The following is a 17498-nucleotide window of genomic DNA, read 5'->3' as shown; positions in this document are numbered from 1 at the left end:
GCGGCCAGGGTCCCTTCCGTCAGGTGGGTGCTGTGCGGAGGCTGGGGAGGGGTGGGTGGAGGGGTGGAGGGAAAGGGGGGCAGGTTTGTGTCACGCGACACGCGAGGTAGGCTGCGGCGGAAGCGGTTGGGGTTCAAGCTCGGTCAGCATCCCTTCCCGGAAACCACCCTAGTCAGTTCGCACACGTGAGGTAGATCGACATCCCGCCGCACACCACTCGTAACAGATCACCCCTCCCCGCCCCGCACTCCTCTGCAGCTTTGAACACGCCAGCAGTGGCATTCCTGTGCGGCTGTGTATCGCTTATCCTAACTTCGCCCTCCGGCCCCTGGTGGTGCGAGGGTTGGCAATGCTGGAGCCCCGACTGCGTAGCCTCATACAATTGGTGGGTGGGAGGGACGTTTGGGGGGAGGGAGGGAGGGACGTTTGGGAAGTAGGCCGGGGGGACTACATGATGCAAACGTCAAAGGAAATCAACTGCCGAGTTCTTAAGCGATCTGTCGGAATACAAAGCAGTGGGTAGAGAACGAGAGATTCAGGGCTTTTAGAGTAATATCTTATGACTTTGCAGGATACAACTAGAATCAGATGTACAGGGGACATCGAGAAATGAGAGCTGCCTTACAACAACGCAGATCGGTGGCATTGTGTACATGTGTCGGGTGGTGTTGGTGGCGGTAACTTGACGGTGAGTCTGTCCCTCGCGCCCTCGCTTTTTTAACAGGTAGAGTTGTGGGCTGAAGCACGGAGTCTGAACAATCCCGCTGCGGGTACCTTCAATTCCTGGGCGCTTGTCAACCTGGTAAGAGCGGAGGAGGGGGCCTGCAGTCGGTTGGGTTGCGTGCGCCATTAGTTTTTGTACCCCGGGGGGCCTCTCGTCCTGGTCCTAGATGCGCTCCTTTGGAACCCATGTAACCCCCGCCACACCACATATTCACACACACATACAGACACACCCTACCACATACACACGCACATGTACTCAAAAACACACATTATACTCAGTCGCGTATATACTGTCAGACACACACACACGCACGCTACCGTCGCAGGTCATCTTTGCGGCCCAGACCTTCCAGCCTCGGCCGCTGCTGCCGCCCCTCTGGCGGGTCTGTGGAGCTGCAGACCCCGCAGCCAGCGGGGGCGGTACGGCAGTGCCAGGCCCCGGAGCCGGAGGAAGCGGGACGTCATCTTGCGCCGGTGGCGCCGCCGCCGTGGCGACGGCGGCGGGCTCCGGTGGTATTGGCGGCGGCGGTACCAGTAGTGGCGGCGCCGGCGGGGTACGGCCCACGCAGCGGCTACCGGGCTTAACGGCTTCATCCGAGGGATTGGGGATACTGTTGCGGGACATCAATGCAAGGTGGGGCCCTATGCTTTGACAGGAAGGGAAGGGGAGGAGGGAAGGGGAAGGGAACTGTGTATCGCGTCGTGTCGTGTCCGGATTCCCCGGTCGTTCCTCCACAGCTCCTACGTACAGCTCCTACCCCACCCCACAGCTAGGACTTGGGTGCCTTACCTTTTTATAAAACCTTCCCCGTCACATCCTGCACGCCGTTCACCCACCCACTTGCCAGGCTCACTGGGCCGCCCGAAGCTCTGGGGCTGCTGCCACCACCTGCTCCTGGTGCTGCTGCTGCTGCCGGCGGCGGCGGCGGCGGCGGCAACAGCCAGGCGGGTCAGGTCTCGTCATGTGATACTGATGCCACAGCTACAGCTGCGGGTTTGTTTCCTGTATTCCATTGGTTTCTGGTGCTATTGGACAGACTGCTGGCGCATTGGCAACTGTCATGGAACAGGTTGGTCATGTGAAGGGTGGTTGTGTACGGTGTGTGTATATCGGTTGGACGAGCGAACAAGGGAAGAAGGGAACAAGGCAATCGGACTGGTTTGCGAGGAGGTCAGCTGAGAGCAAAGGGGGAAGACGGAGGAAGAAAGGGGCGAAGACCGGATTATTGTACGAACGACCCGCGGGGTTAAAGTGGGTGGTTAGTTCCTGTGGTGGTGGGGAATGGCGGGGTAGCAGTTCCCGCGTGTGGGTGTGACGATGGTGAGTTGGAACGGAGAGTTGTTCTGTACGGCTTAGAACTTTGTGGCTTAGAACTTTCTTGTCATTCCATCACCGCCTTCCCCCTTCTCGACTTATACTCCGCATGTTATCCCCCATCCCTTATAAGCATCAGTCGTCTGTGGTTCGTCTTCCTCCCCACCCTGCGCCCTGCGGCCCAGGCGGTGGCGTGTATCGACCTGGTGGGGTCACCTGGTCCAGCAGCCCTTCAACAGGGCCTTCCTGGTGCCCCTGGAGTGCCCCTTCGACCCCGCGGACAATGCGGCCAAGAGCCTAGGGTGCGAGGTGAGAGACAGGAGGGGGCTGCGTGTGTGCTTGTGGACGCGAAGGGGGAGAGGGGAATGGGAGAGAAATTTGGAAAGAACCGCGTGTCGTTGGCGGTGAAGGGGATGGTGGAGGGCTGCTGGGGGCCGTGTGTTCCCCTCGCTGTTGGTCTTCTCGTTCACATTCCCTTTCCCGCCAGCTACCGTGTCTTGTTCCGCTCCCACTGACCGTATTTCCCCCCGTGCTCCCTCCCCCCCCCCCCACAAACACACGTTTTTTCCGGGGCGCCCCGCCCAACACACGCACACGCGCTCCACAGAACCAGCCCAGGCACCAGCAGGTGTTGCGGGGGGTGGTGGCGGAAGTGGCGGCCTCGCTCAAGCTGCTACAGGAGACAAGGACGCCGGAAGGTATGTATGTACGTGAATGGATGGAGTGAAGGAAGGAGGGGAAGGAGGGAGGGTCTTAGGAGTGGTGCGAAATGGGTGGTTGATGCCATGTGCACCAGGTATGTTAAAGGTGGGGAGGGGCTGCGGCCGAAGGGGAAGCAGAGGGCGGACGGACGGAAGCAGGCAAGCAGGCAGACAGGCACGGGGTTAGGGCTGCTAGCATTCTGTACCTATTAAAACATCATGCATTTGTTTTTTTGAGATTGCTAGATTCAATTGTCTCGGGGAAGGGTCGGGCGGCTGTGTTGTGGCAGGTGGGGCACACAGGTAGTGGGCAGTGGGGGAGCTGGTTTGCCGGGGGCGCTGATAATGCTTGATGGGCCTCTGCTCATTGGGTGTTTACTTGTTGAGGGTCTTGGGGTTGATGATTCGTAGGGAGGACGAAAGCTACGCAGGCTCCGTCTCCGGGGTGTGTGGCGTGTGTCTGTGTATGTAGGGGGACGTCGGTCTGTCGGTCTATCTGTTTCATGTGTCGGTGTGTCCGAGAGGGATTCCGTGATCCGAGCCGTAACGGGTGCTTCCGACCACCGCAAGGGGCTGCGTCCTTATCCTGATTGCCTGCCTTCCCGCCTACCCTACCCGCCGGAGGCATGGATTTCCTTGCGTGTCGTTCCCACCACGTCGCTGCCTTCTTTCTTTGCTGTTTCATGCTGTGCACAAGAGTGCAAACCTTGATGCTAGTGATGCCACCACCACCACCACCACCATCCCCACAGCCACCAAGCTTGAAGACTACTGTATTCCAGGATACAGTGGCAGGTGGTGATGCTACAGCTGCAAAAGGATGCATGATGCTGATATGCATGAGCGGAAGAACTCCCCGGCTTTGCCATCCGCGATGTGTGTGTTTGTGACACGGCGGCTGTGACTTGCATGTGGGCCTTGTGCAGATTTGGACCGGCTCGTTCTGGGGATGTTTGGCCTCGAGGTGGAGCACCTCTACTTGGAAGAGGAGGGGGAGGAGGGGGGGGTAGTGGCGGCTGGGCTTAGTGAGGAGGGGATGCCGGTGGAGGAGGAGGAAGAAGAAGCGGCGGCGGCGGCAGACGTACAGCAGTACGGTCGTTGTGCAGCGGCAGCAACAGCGCCAACAGCAGCAGATATGGAGGGAGAGCCGGGCGCGCCGCGACTGCACGGCCAATCGTCGCCGCGGGAGCTGGAGGACGCGGCAGCCGCTGCCGACGCGACGTCCGCTACCGCGCGTAATGAAAGTGGTGCTAGTAGCCCTGCGGCGCAGGTACGACAGTCTCTGGCAGAAAGAAAGGGGAATCCCTCCGTAACGCCGGCGAAGGTGCGAACTGGCAGCTCCGCCGCCATGGCGTCGCCGCCGGAGGGTGGGACTCGCAGTAGTGACAGCAAGGCCAAAAGCAAGGCTCAGCGGTGCCGGGCATCTCCGTCGGCAGGGGCGGCGCCGGCGGCAGCGGCAGCCGCTACCACCGCGCAAGGTACGGCTCAAAAGGACGAGCACTCTGCCGGCGACCTGGCGTTTGACCTCGACGCTGTGAGAGTGGAGATCTATGGCGTCAATGACGCCGCTGCTGGTGCTGCTGCTGCCGCGGGTACGGCGACTGTACGGCTACCCCCGTCGGCTGCTGCAGCAGCACTACCCATCGCCGCCGCGACGCCGGCGGTGCTGCGCGCCAACGCAATGGTCCAGCGGCCGTTGTCGCCGTTGCTTCGTGACGTCACCAATGCACGACAGTACGGCCGCAGCTCCCAGAGTAGCGCCCCCGAGCCCAAGGCTGGGCCTTCCGCCACCGCCACCGCCGCCACCTCCACCACGCAGTCCCCCGGCGGACCTGGAGAATCTCTACTGCCGTTTGAGGGCCTTTTTGGGACCTTGCTGGAGGGCGCTCGCCGCCTGTTTGACAACATGGCTCAGGTAGGCGCCGTGGAAGGGAGCTGTGGGAAGCTTTGAAAATTGGAGTGCCGTACTTGTCCGTACTTTGTCCTGGTGTTGTGGGACCCCGAGGGATACGTCGGAGCGCTCGTATCCGTCTCGTCATGGCGTCTTCTGAACGTTGTCTTGCTACTTTTGACGTCGCTGGCTTGTGGTTCCAGGGTATGGTTGAGTTGGGGGAGGATCTCAACGAGCTCGCCGCCACCACCACCGCCGCCATCCGTGCCGTCATCAACGACGACGAAGACCTGCCCCTCCTGGGATCTTCGTCCGCAGCGCTCCGCCGCCAGCGCCGCCAGCGTCTACAGCTGCTGCACCGTGGTGGTGGCGGCACTCCCGCCGCCGCGGCGGCGGCGGCGGCATCATCCTCAGGCGTGTCGCCCGGTACCTCAACCTCCGGATCGCCATATCCGCAGCAGCAGCAGCAGGCGGCACAGATACATTCGCAGGCCAAGCAACGCCCCGCCGGGTCGCCGGCGCCGTCGGGGATTGCCTCCGCGGGGCGGCGGGGAACCGTACAGCCAGGGCGGCCATCGCCCCTGCGCCCTGGGGAGCGAGGCGCTGGTACGGCATGGCCAGGGGCTGGGAGTACGACACCAGGCCAGCGGGAGCCGCCATCCCCGGGGCTAGGGACGCCTAGCGCCAAGGAAGTGGTGGCGGCGGCTAGTCCCTGCCAGGTGCGCAGCGGGCCTAGGCGGCGGGGTGAAGAGGTAGCTGCTGCGTTGACGATGGCAGCGGCGCTGTCGCCGACGCCGACACCGCCGCCGCAGCAGCAAGAGCCGCTGACCTCGATATCCGTTGCCGACGGCTGTGGCGACATAAAACTCCGCGAATTGGGCACGATGGAAGATTTCGTACCGGAGGATTCACAGTCTGCCAGCACAAGGGCAGGTACTGGCATCGTCCCGTCCGCTGCCGCCGCTGCGTCAGCGAATGGGGACGCGACCTCAGACACAGCGACGGAGGCCGCGGGCGCCTTATCGGGCCCTAGCATCAGCGGCCAGACCGCCGCCGCCACTGCCGCCATCAGCGGAGTCCCCGTCACGCTCCGTACGACGCCGGTAAGTGCCTTTGATCACCCCTTGGCCTGCAGCTCAATGGTTGTCACCGGTACGGACGCGTCTGAGCCGCGGCCGCCGCCTATGGCGGCGGCAGCGCCTGCCGCCGCCTCGTTGACTGATGGGATGGCATTGGCAGCCGACGCTGTGGCGGACGTTGTGGATATGCCACCGTATGGCGGCTGCGATGCGGCGGCGGTGCCGCCGCCGCGGCAGCCGGCGCAGGCTGCGTCAGCGGCGGCGTTGGCGCTGCCGCCGCTTTCTGTGGGTCTGCTACGGCAAGATTCTCAAAACAGCAGCGCTGCAATGGCGGCAGTGGGAGAGTGCGGTACGTGCGGTACATCGTTGACGCGCGCTTCCACTCCTACTGCGGACGCCACCGCCTCTACGGCATCTTCACCCACCTTCGGCAGTAGTAGCCGTTCTTTTGCACCAACACCGCCCCGCAGAGCGTCAGGCAGTGGCGGAGGTCAGGGCCCGCCCACGCTGGCGCGCGGCGCCTCCGCCGCCGTCGCAGTGACGGAGCCGCCGCCGGCCAGCAGCGGCGGCGGGGCCGGGGTCAGGGCCGGTGCGGCGCGCAACGCGCCTCCGCCACCACCGCCGCTACCGCCGCCGCCGCGGGCACCCGTGGGCATGGGGGGGCTACGTGTCAAGAGCGCCACGTTCCGAAAGGTGAATGAGCGAGTAGCTGATGACGATTTTACGTTTATGCCCCCTCTTCTTCTTGCCAAGGTACCCATTCCCATCCACTCCACGGAACTGGCCCAAGGACCTGTCAACACCCATATGCACCACCACTACCGTCACCGCCACCCGCACCCCCCACCACCGCCACTACCACCGCCACTACCACCACCACTACCTGACCCGCAGGGACCCGGACGAGTTGACGCCCTCAGCGCCCTCACCTCACCCACCGGAAGTGGAACCAACACCCCCTGCTGCACCACCCCCACTACAACTACAACTACCACAAGTAAAGCCGTACATATAGCCCTGACCACCAACACCGCTGCCGCCGCAACAACCACCACTACCACCACAACCGCAAGCCCTTCCGCTGTTGTAGCAGCAGCAGCGGCGGCCGCGGCCATTTCGACTCCTCCACACTCCACCGCTGCCGCGGAGTGGGCGGGGTACCATGACACGTCAAATCGTACCCTGATCCAGCTGAGCTCGGGGCGGCTTCAGGAACTGGCGGAGTGTATCGACAGGGCGGGACCGGGCACCACTATTGACATGCAGGGAAACACCTTCACGGGGCCCCTGGCCGCGCCCGCCATGAAGGTAAAATAAAAGGACGACGTGGGCGTGTGTGTCTGTACAGTATGTATGTATGTATGTATGTATGTATGTATGTATGTATGTATGGACTGTGACGTGTGGGACAGTGATGTCTGGTTTACCTTCACCGGCTTCCCAACCAACTTCCTAACCAACTGCCCAACCAACCAACAAGTACTTCTCACGCTTTTTTGGCCTTCACCCGTTTGGAAAGGTTACGGCACCCGGCTTGTGGCTCATTAACGGGGAGCTGGCGTTGGTTCCGGAGCAGCAGCTCGTGGTGGTGGCCAAGGCGGTTAGGATGACAGATGTGTTGGTCAGGGAAGCGGCGGCGGTGACGCCGGTTCCCATCGCCGCCACTGTTGCCGTACGACCAGCGCTTCTTGTAACCAAGCAGTCGTACGTTGGTGGCGGAGAGCTAATATTGACGCGGTGCCAATTGCTGCTTCCGGCCAGTCGCGGCGTTGGGTTGCAGGTGCGTGGTGTATACGGGAGCGGGGTACGGCAGTGCGGCAGTACGGGACAGGGCGCGCTAAAGAGGAAACGGTTGGTGGAGTAAGTGTGTTTGGCCTTTCAGGTCGCGAACCTCTTCCCAGTCGTCTGTCATCATGCTGCCAGTTCTCAACATCTGGACCAAACATAAGCCTTGGCGAGGCAGAAAAGCTGCTTCTGGGACCTACAAAGAGACAGCAGGGCACAGGGTATTACAGGGTAGTCAATCAATGAAAGACTTTTGAAGTCCTCTAAAAGAACTCCTCAAGAGGTTACTTGCAGCGTACGTGTGTATGTATGTATGTATGTACGTCTTGTGTATTTGCGGCGGCGGGCCTGTGGCTGCGTAAAGCTGTGCGAGGCTATGTGTACGGCCATAACCACATTTTGTTGCGTCGATTGGGGTCGCCCTCCGCAGTGGTAGCGGTGGGCGCCCTGTCGGGGGATTCCGGGGGTGCGGTTCCCGGTACATGGGGCTGCCGTGTCGTATCTCAATGCTTTGGCCTCGGGCCTAAATCGAATGCCGGCTCCTGGTCCGGTCCGATATCAAGTATGATATCACCTGGCTGATGGACGCCTGTCCACGCCCACACGGCCATGCTTGGCACATCTTGGCACATCTCTACTTGGCGTCGTTCGATCGTCGTTTTCGCTGAGCTTCTTGGGTTTCACATGGGTGCAGGTGAAGGGCAAGGGCTGCAGCGCCGTGCTGGAGGGCTGCATGGTGCGCGGGACAGCGTTGGCTGCCGTACAGGCCTCCGACGCCGCGGTGTCGCTGAGCGGGTGTACCCTGGAGGGTGGGTCGGGCCACGGCGTGTGCTGCAGGGATAACGCCGCCGTGACGGCAGCGGACTGCCAGCTGCACCGCTTTGGTGGCGCCGCTGCGGCGGTGCTAGCGGGGGGTTCCCTGGAGTTCACCGGCTGCAAACTCAGCGGCAGCGCCGCCAGTGACGTTGGCGACGACGACGCGGCCACAGCTGCCCTGGATGCGGGTGATGCAGCAGCAGCGGCGGCGGCGACGGCAACGGCGACGGCGGCGGCGGCGGTGCCGTGTGGTCCTGGCGTGTTGGCGGAGGGCAAGGGATCCTCGCTTGTGGCCCGTGGATCATGTTTCCAAGGGTTTCGGAGCCAGGCGGCTCTGGTAGTTACGGCTGGTGCCTGTGTTAGTCTGGAGGACTGCAGAGTGATGGGGAGTTACCAGGGGGCTGTGGTAAGTGAGGGGGTACGGGTAGGAGAGAGGGAGCGGGACGGAGGGAGTTGGAGGGGGGGAGGTGGGCCAGATGGAGTTGGGGGGAAGGTGGGTCAGATTCAGGCACTTGGCCACTTTTATGAGTTCTTTCGTGACCCGTGGGTCGGTGAGAAGGTTTGGCAGTGGCGTGCCACACGATCCATATGGTAAGAAGTGATGAATGAAAACCGTGGTGGCCGTCCCGTTCAGCTGCCGCCAATCTGGTGGTGAGTGCGTCAGTGCTTGCCAGTCAGCCCGTCATAAATCCGGGCCAAAAGCAACACAATAACATCCATACTCAAACCTTTTCCAGCCAAGCCATCTAAGGCCGTGGATCCTTATGATCTATGCCCAGGTGGGCACACGCGGAGGGCGGCTCCTGGCGACGCGTTGTGAGCTGTCCTCTCACACCTCCCACGGACTGTCCATTGGAGAGGGCGCCACCGCTGACCTGCGGGAGTGCCGACTGCAGAGCAACGGCGGCTCAGGACTGCGGGTCGGCGGCGTGGGCTCCATGGCCGTACTGCGCAGCTGCCAGCTATCGGACAACGCCGGCAGCGGCGTCACGGTGGCGGCGGGCGGCATCGCGAACCTGGATAGATGCACGGCCGGCGCTAACGGCATCATCACGGGCGCCGCTGCCGGCGGGTGTGGGGGGGCGGGCAGTGGGTGTGTGGGAGGCCACGGGTTGCACGTGGACGGCGGCGGAGCGCGTGTCGTGGCGCAGCGGTGCGGGTTTTCCGGCAATGCCGGTGCCGGGGTGCGTGTGGGGGCCCTCGGTACCGTACAGCTAATGGGATGTGGCATCTACGGCAATAGCGCAGCGTCGTCGTCGTCGTTGTCAAAGAGCCAACATCGTCGGGGTCACAGCGGCAGCAGCGGCGAGGGCGACGCTGCAGTTGTGTCGGTCGAAGCCGGGCCAGGGTTTGCGGATGCGGATCTGGGTGCTTGTGGCGGGGAGGAAGGAACCGCGGGAGGTGATACGGGTGGCACGGGTGTTGAGGTGGAGGTGGAGGCGCACGGCCGTATTTCGTTGACCGGGGGATGTGGCTGGGGGCCTACGTCTGGGGCAGACGGTGGCGGCGGTGGAGGTGGTGGCGGATGTGTGGTGGCTGCAGCAGGGGGCCCGGAGAGGGGCTTGTTGGTGGCGGGGTTGGGTTGCTTGGAGCGGTTGGAAGGTGGCTGAGACGGGTTACTTGTTGGTGGAGGTCGGATGTTGGTGGTGGGCTTGGAACAGAATATTTTCGCGTGTGTGTATGTGTGTGTGTGTGTGTGTGGCGGAGGAGATACAGAATTGGGGGGGTTGATGGGTGGGTGAGGAGCTTTACCGCGTGCCGGGATACATGATATAGGATATCATGATATCCTATATCATGTATCAGGTAATGGGGAAGGCAACACGGGTGGTATTGGGTGTATATGTGTGTGTGCTCGTTGATCATCAATTGGATCTGAAGCTGGTCAGAGACAGCGTGGGTTGGTAGGCAAGAGCAAAGGTAAGGGGTAATTTCTCGTGTTTGTGTTTGTGTGTTTTGGGAGGAGGGGATTATTTATACCTGCGTGTCAGTTCGTGGCGAGATATAGGACTTGGGAAACTTCTGTTATGGTATGTACGTATGTATGTATGTGTCATTCAGCGTGTCTTCTGTGAGCAAAGCGCGGTGGTTCCTGAACTTGCTTCGAAAACGGACCTTCCTAAAGGTGCGGTTATTGTGTGTATGAACGTATGTATGTTTGTTTGTGTATTGCCCATGTGGTCGAGGGTGCGTCAACCCCGTACGTACCTGCAAAACCGCGCATACGAACCATGAAGGAGCCAGGGGTATGAGTGTGTGTGTATGTGTGTGTGTGTAGGCTGTCCCGGAGAACAGTCTGGGGCCGGGTGTGGTCGGCACGGTGCGGTGCCTTCAATTGCTCTCACGTGTGCAGCTCTATTGGCAGGTCCCCTAATATTGCAGGTCCATTATAATAGACCATTCTCGCAGATTTCCTCCCTTCCCTCGCGACTTTGAAACTGGCTGGCTGGCTGGCAGCCCCAACATGACGGGGGGTTAGAAAGGGTGCAGGGTGCGCGGACGATAAGGTGGGCAAAGGCCGCTCATCGAGCTCATCAACGGCAGGACCGCGAAACGGATCTTATGGTTGTTGGAATTGGTGCGGGAAGTCGGGAACATTTGCGCGACCTTATGCTTTTAGTTGGTTGAGCCTATGGTGTTTATCTATTTGCGGACCTTACTTGATTATTTGCGGACTTGGTTTATTTCTTTTTGCGTTGCCTTGTTTTTTTTGCGCTTGCTGAGGAGAAGACAGCTGAGGCAAAGAGCTGGAGAGGAGGGTGCGTGTGGTTTCCATTCTGCGTTCCGTTGGCTGGGCCACGGCCTGCAGCGTGCCCCAGCAGCCACGGCAGTTACCCTACCCAACAGCTAGCCAGCCCACTTGCGTTGGGGTAAATTGCGAAGACAGGAGAGTGAGGGACACATGTGGATGTCATTTTTTCAAAACGTGTTGAGAAAGGTCGCTCACTAGTGCAAAAACGGCTGGAACACTCCACTAGTGGGGACACATGATTACGTACGGACCGGTTTTTCCATGACAAGTACCGCTCTACCTTGTGCAGGCGTTATTATATTAATCAAATCTTGAAAGAGATCGATATGGAGAACAAGATACATAGAGGAAAGTTTCGTTAGCGCTTTACCGCGGGATGCTCCAGGGCGATATGTGGCGGGTCACACACGGTTGGTGCAGTTTTGGTTTTTAGGGTAATAAAAGCCCTTCTCTCCAGGTAAGACATGGCTTGACGTCGCGACCCAACACAAGAGCGACCGCCTCAGCACATGCCCTTTCCACCCACCTACACAAGCTTATCTCGAGCCTCCTTGGTTACTCTAGCAGCAGAAACCATTTGGGACCGATGAGTAATCGGAAAAGAGCCCGCCGTTCTACCGTCTCCCACAGACGACAGAGAGCGCGTATACTGTAAGTACACAGGACAGCCCCTCTGCTGCCGCCGCCAGCAGCTGCTTCCTGCCCCGAGGTCCTTCCACCGCCTTCCATGTCCATCATGTCACCTGTATGTGCATGCAGCACCGCAGCGCGCCAGTGCCACCACCACGTAATGCCGTCTCCTGTCCGTGTGGTCCGTGCGGTACTTCCGACACATCTCATGCACACTCTTTCGGCGGGATATCATCGATCCCGCCGCCACCCAACCAAAAGCTACAGCTAATTAAACTACGGCCTCCAACATCCCATTAGTGCTTTATTCGCCTGGACTCCACACCCACAGGGCCGTCGAAAAGTAAGCAATGGTGGCGGTTGTGGCGATGTGGAAGAGAGGGCTGTGCTGCCGCATTCTTGTCATTTGGGTCCAGCCAGTAACGCTCATGTCGCACAGCGGCCGCATGTCTCAATCGGTGGACACTGGCGGTGTTGCTGTTGTTGTTGTTGTTGTTGTTGGCGATGGCGGTGGCGGCACATTCGCCAGATCCTCTAGCAGCACCCGGTCAATGGTGGTTAGAAGTTCCTCCGCTCCGAGACCAGCTGCCAGGGCGCCCAGGCGGGCTGACGGGGGGTTCCCAGGAGGGCCGTTGGGCAGCAGAGGGTGCCAAGGAAAACGACTAATCAGCAAAATCGCGAGTTGAATGCGCCATGGGTCATCAAAGCACTTAGCAGAGGGAGCTGTGCAAATCAGTAGTAGTGCAAATACTCTTTTAAATTTAACCTCAATATTTTAGCCCTACGGACACACACTCATACACGCATCCGCAAGATCGTCAATGGTGTGATAATCTGTACCAAGCCAAGTCCAGTCGCAACACGGAAAGCGCTGTTAAGCAGAAGGCCAATTCAAGGCTGGTCAAGTACTCAGGAGGGGGAATACAAACTGGACCTCACGCCTTCCAAGACACGCAACCCCGCAACCCACGCTACACCACCTGACAAGCCTCCACCACCGTTGTGCGTCTCCCGCCGATCAATCCATTGCGCCGCTTGCTGCCGTGCGCCCAACTGCCCAAGTCGTACCGCCGCCGTCGCCATGTCGTACCGCGGCTCCGAAACTGTTCCACGCACCGGAACCAGCAGCAGATACCCCGGCGGCAGGCCCGCAGCCCCCAGCCCAAGCGCCGCCAGCAACGGCGCCGGCGACACGCCCACCGTAAACTGTAGCTCGTCGCGTTGAAGGTCGGCACCACCCCACGCTGCCAGGTGCACACCGCCTCCGCCGCCCCCCGTGCCAAGGTGCATATCCACTCGTTCCGTCTGCATACGGCCATGCCGGTTGAAGTGCACCTTCATGCGAGATACCGACACAGTGTTGAGGGGGCGATCCGTGTGACTGCCGGCCCCGACACCGTCGATATCGGCGGCGCCGCCACTCGCAACTGAAGCGGAGCCAGCGGCAGCGACAGCGGCCGTCGCCGCCGCCGCCGCCGCCATGGTCCTTCGAGTCACTCCGACGAACCCCGGTGCCGACATCTCCAGGTCCCCAAGCAACTTCGACGCGAGAGAGGAGGGACCCAACTCCAGGGAAACGGGCTCCATCTGCATGTACGGATGACGTACGGATAGAGTACGAATATCATATAACAGTACGACGAGGGTTGGGGTGTTGTGCGTTCACTAGGGGTGTATCCCATGGGCCGGACGAGCGCTAACACATGTTGCCCGCACCCCGGTCCGCGCGCGAATACGAGCCTGAGGGGGCCGGGGGGAGGGGGACGACGTGGGGCAGCGACAGCCCCACACGGAGCACGTCGCACACGTCGCCAAGTCCCGCCGCACTCCATGTTTCGCAACTCGTTTTGCGACCTCCCCCCGCACATCACCCGCATAAAAGAAAATTGCCCCCCATCACTCTCGTGCCATTCAAGTGACGTCTGTCTGTCTGTCTTTCTGTCTGTCTCTCTGTCTGTCTGTAATGCAGACGGCGACGGAGCTCATCGGCCAGGACACGCCCTGGGAACAACCCCCCCGGCCGCCCAAAGCTGAATTTTCTGCCGTACCTCCACGGTGGCTGCATGGTACGGCAGTCGTCCACCGTCAGGGTTGAAGGTGCCGCTCAGTCTGCCGCCGCCGCGCACCTCCACCACGTTGCCGAGCAGGGGGTTCGCGGCGGCTAGAGCCAACCTGCAGTACGACATCACAGTGAACAAAAGAAAGATACAGCTCTAAAATCAAGTCTAAACGAATCCAAACAATCTCTATTCGTTACGTGAAGTTGATAAAAATCCGAGATCCAAGATCTCCCCAAGCCAACTGGATCCAGATTCCTCGTGCTGGCTCCTTTCTCACACGTCACACCTGGACAGAGCCGGAGTCAAATCCAAGCTGGCAGTGGCGGGCTGGTGCAGCAGGGCGTGGTCGGGGGCATCCCACAACCTTATCTCACCGCGAAGGTGCTCGGATAAAACCTCAGGGACAAACAGACAGACAAACAGACAGACAGCGGTAGAGGTTAGGATATGAGAGGTGGTTTCCTTTCCACCCGCCGGAGGTGGAACCCTTTCGTACTACGTGACGCCATTTCCCCTCCGCCACCTCTTCTTCGCCGCCTCCCGCCTCCGCCTCCGTAATCCCCCACGGGGCCTCCGTCCCCGCCCCCAACCCCCAGTAAAGCAAAAGAGGATCAGGCGGGAATATCCCAGCGACCTCAGCAGCCGCAGCTCCCCTCCCACATTCGTATACACACGTAACCCACACATACACACATACAGACACGCACACAACATACACACATAGAGACACGCTCGTTACGAGGGGACCTTAGCCGCCGCCCACCGCCCAGTGACCCCTGTTCTGCTCTAAACCCCCGCTGCCGCCACCTCCTCTCTCTACCAACGCCCGCCTGGAAAGAAGATATTCTTCTGTGCGCAATTCTCCCCCTACCACCACTGCATGACTGCTGGACTTATTGCTTCGACAAAGGCGGTTGCACCAGCGGTTGCACCAGCGGTTGTACCTCCAACCACCAGGCACCAAAACACCTCAGGACGACCTGCATCTGACACCAACACCAACACCATGACGCACAACGCACAGCACACCTGGATCACCCCCGGCCGGTACAGCCCGGGCCGCCGCAACACCTCAGCAGGGGGAGGTAGCGGCGGCGGCGGCGGCGGTAGCGGCGAGGTGGTTACAGCGGCCCCGGCGGCGGCTGTAGCCCCGCGGGCCCCGCTGCTGCCGCCACCTCCCACCCCGCCGGTCGCACTGGCAGCTGATGCTCTCTCCGCCCAGCTCCCGTCCTCCCCCACCTCCTCCGCCCACTCCCGCAGCTCGCGCTCCCCCACGGCCCCCGTAACGTGCAGTCGGGGACCTAGGATTTGCCTGTTACAATGGGCAGTTGGCAGTTGGCAGTTGGCGGTTACAGTTGCTTCAGGGTCGGTTGGGATCTCAGCACATCGGGGGCTCAAGAGGGCAAGGTCGACAAGGGGAGGGGTGGTGAATGTCGGGATGGCATTGTAGTGTGTTGGTGCCTAACGGGCTTCTCCGGCCTGCCTGCCGTACACCCGTCGTACTTTCCGTACCTGATTTCTTCCGGAACCAGCAGCAGTCCATCCGCCACCACCAGGTTCATCCTTCCCATCCGTACATCCGCATGCAGCTCCATCTTGCTGTTCACTCGCGCCAGCACCCCCAATACCCGTCCAGACTGTCCTCCTCGTCCTCCTCCTCCTCCTCCTCCTCCTCCACCACCACCACCACCACCGCGCTGCTGCTGCTGCTGCTGCTGCTGCTGTGTTTGCATCAGCGCCTTTCCTCCTCGTTGCTGATCCAGAACATCCTGGCTCCCCTGCTGGCCTTGCTGCTCCTCCCCCGTACAGAGGGGCTGTACTGCTGCTGCTGCTGCTGTTACTACTGTTGTTGTTGTTGTTGGTGTTGGTGTTGGTGGCGGAGGTCTCATCAGCCCCACCCCCTCCAGGAAGTGGACCAACTTGAAGTCAGAGATGCGAGGGTCGTAGATGGCGTTGACCCAGGGCTTGGAGACGACCAAGTTGTAGCTGCTACTGCCTAGGGCGGGTTGGGTGGTGGAGGCGGAATGTGGGAGGATGATAGGGCGGGGGAGGAGGGGCCATGTGTATGTGTGTGTGTGTCCCGTGTGTGTATCGCTGCGCCCAACCCACCTCTGGGTCCCTTTACCTTAAGACGCCGAAGTTCCCATCTCTCTTTCCTTCGTATCCCAGCCAGCTCCCACACACACACACGCACACAAATAATAGGTCACGAAACCCAACACGCTCCCCCCTCCCCCGGTCAGTTCGGTCAGTTCTACTTCTTGTACACTCTTTCCATGGCAGCAGCTCCACTGGTTCGTGGTTCGTCTCTCCCCCCTCCCCCCCCTGCCCTCACCTGCCATCAGATGCCACAGCCCGGACGAGCTGCTGACCTTGTTCAGGTGTAGCAGGATCTGTCCGCCCCGAGGACTGTCGTACACCTTGACGCACTGGAGCTCGTTACCCCCCAGCCAGCTGAGCTGAGCCCCCGCCACCTCCACACGGCCTGACGGGGGAGAGGAGGGGGAGGGGGAGGGGGAAGAGCCAACCCAACTATATATGACCCAAACCAATAGGTCACCGTCTCATGATCCACAAGGACTCAATCTCCCTCACCCACACGAACATACAGCAGCAGCAGCAGCAGCAACAGCAACAGCAACAACAACAGCAGCCGCGCAGCAGCAGCCGCAGCAAGGTGCCAGACATCACCCCTGACATGGACACCTCTCCCCGCACCAAGTATAGGGCTATAATCTGCCGTACGTCCCCTAAGTCCCGCTGTAAGCCCCGCTGTGGGGCAAGAGCCGCCGCCGCCGCGGAGCCCCACCGACCCACCGGGAGGTTGCAGCTGTGTATTGAGGAGCTCCATCGCCCCCTGGAGCCCCCACTGAGTGGATAACACACTGGGCAGCGCAGCAGCAACCAAACCTGCGCGAGGGGGGAAACATATGCGGGAAAGGGGGAAGTTAACTGCCGATGTGCGCGAGGGGGAGAGGAGGGAGGGACACAGGCACATGATGTGCCGCGAAACACACACAATAGAAAAAACAGGAATCCCCGGCTCAGAGCACAGCTCTTCTCCCACCCCCCACGCACACATATACAGCAGCGGCGGAGCAGCGAAGCGCAAAGATGTGAGCGGGGCCAGCAACCCCTCAGCACTTCCTCAGATGCCTGGGGGTTGGTCCCCTCCTCCTCCCCCCTCTCCCTCCCCAACACTTTGAGGTACCTGTGGCGCCCAGTAAGCCCGCAGTAACCTGAAACACACGTCGCAGCCAGATGCTGGCACCGGAGGGTGGCAGACGGCCACCGCCACCGCCGCTGCCGCCGCTACCACCGGGCGGCGGAGGCCGGGTAGGTGGGTTGGGTGGTGGAGGGGGAGGGGGAGATGAGGGGGATGAGCATCTGCGCGCGGAACCGGGTCGGGCTGGGGGGGGCACACAGGTGCGTAGGGTGCGGGAGGGGGGAGCCGCCCGAGGGATGAGGGTGCACGCCAGCAGATACCGGGTAGCGGATAGTTTGGGTTGATAGATGTGTTTAATGTTACTACCGCAGATTTTGAATGGATTGGGGTTTGAGGCATCATCCCGGGAGTCGGTCGCTACACACCTGTCGGAGAAGACAGTTGCTGTGAAAAGGGGCCGGACCGCATAGCCCGAAGATGGTGTTGCATAGGTGACAACATAACGATTAGCGTTTAGTTGCTCAATGAGAAGCGCCCTGCTTGCACCACGTTTTCTCGTCCCTGTCGTAAGACTGAG

General features: G+C 60.8%; 2 protein-coding genes across 2 annotated transcripts in view; one reads left to right on the top strand and one right to left on the bottom strand.

The window, feature by feature from the left end:
• VOLCADRAFT_118047 (uncharacterized protein) overlaps positions 1-9923 on the top strand; it is a gene marked incomplete at both ends in the record, with an annotated part of 11103 nt that extends 1180 nt beyond the window's left edge. The window contains 16 exons of the mRNA XM_002952091.1: positions 259-385; positions 725-802; positions 1053-1360; positions 1575-1796; positions 2227-2350; positions 2649-2739; positions 3669-4657; positions 4837-6061; positions 6251-6405; positions 6862-7020; positions 7193-7312; positions 7415-7492; positions 8192-8501; positions 8628-8719; positions 9093-9497; positions 9528-9923. Coding sequence (XP_002952137.1) covers positions 259-385; positions 725-802; positions 1053-1360; positions 1575-1796; positions 2227-2350; positions 2649-2739; positions 3669-4657; positions 4837-6061; positions 6251-6405; positions 6862-7020; positions 7193-7312; positions 7415-7492; positions 8192-8501; positions 8628-8719; positions 9093-9497; positions 9528-9923 — 4879 coding nt within the window. The remainder of the gene's footprint in view (positions 1-258; positions 386-724; positions 803-1052; positions 1361-1574; positions 1797-2226; positions 2351-2648; positions 2740-3668; positions 4658-4836; positions 6062-6250; positions 6406-6861; positions 7021-7192; positions 7313-7414; positions 7493-8191; positions 8502-8627; positions 8720-9092; positions 9498-9527) is intronic.
• Positions 9924-12146: 2223 nt separating this feature from the next.
• Positions 12147-17410, bottom strand: VOLCADRAFT_118046 (uncharacterized protein; the record flags this gene model as incomplete). Its single annotated transcript, XM_002952006.1, has 13 exons — positions 12147-12301; positions 12676-13282; positions 13412-13435; positions 13744-13867; positions 14042-14151; positions 14785-14826; positions 14995-15067; positions 15268-15476; positions 15654-15751; positions 16091-16240; positions 16573-16665; positions 16967-17164; positions 17347-17410. The coding sequence occupies 13 exons, from the start codon at positions 17408-17410 to the stop codon at positions 12147-12149; spliced, it is 1947 nt and encodes a 648-aa protein (XP_002952052.1).
• Between the last annotated feature and the right edge of the window lie 88 nt (positions 17411-17498).

This window comes from Volvox carteri (genome assembly GCF_000143455.1).
Source record: "Volvox carteri f. nagariensis unplaced genomic scaffold VOLCAscaffold_27, whole genome shotgun sequence".
NCBI classification, from domain to species: domain Eukaryota; kingdom Viridiplantae; phylum Chlorophyta; class Chlorophyceae; order Chlamydomonadales; family Volvocaceae; genus Volvox; species Volvox carteri.
Note: the sequence above shows the minus strand (reverse complement) of the source record. Positions and strands in the feature narration are given on the sequence as shown.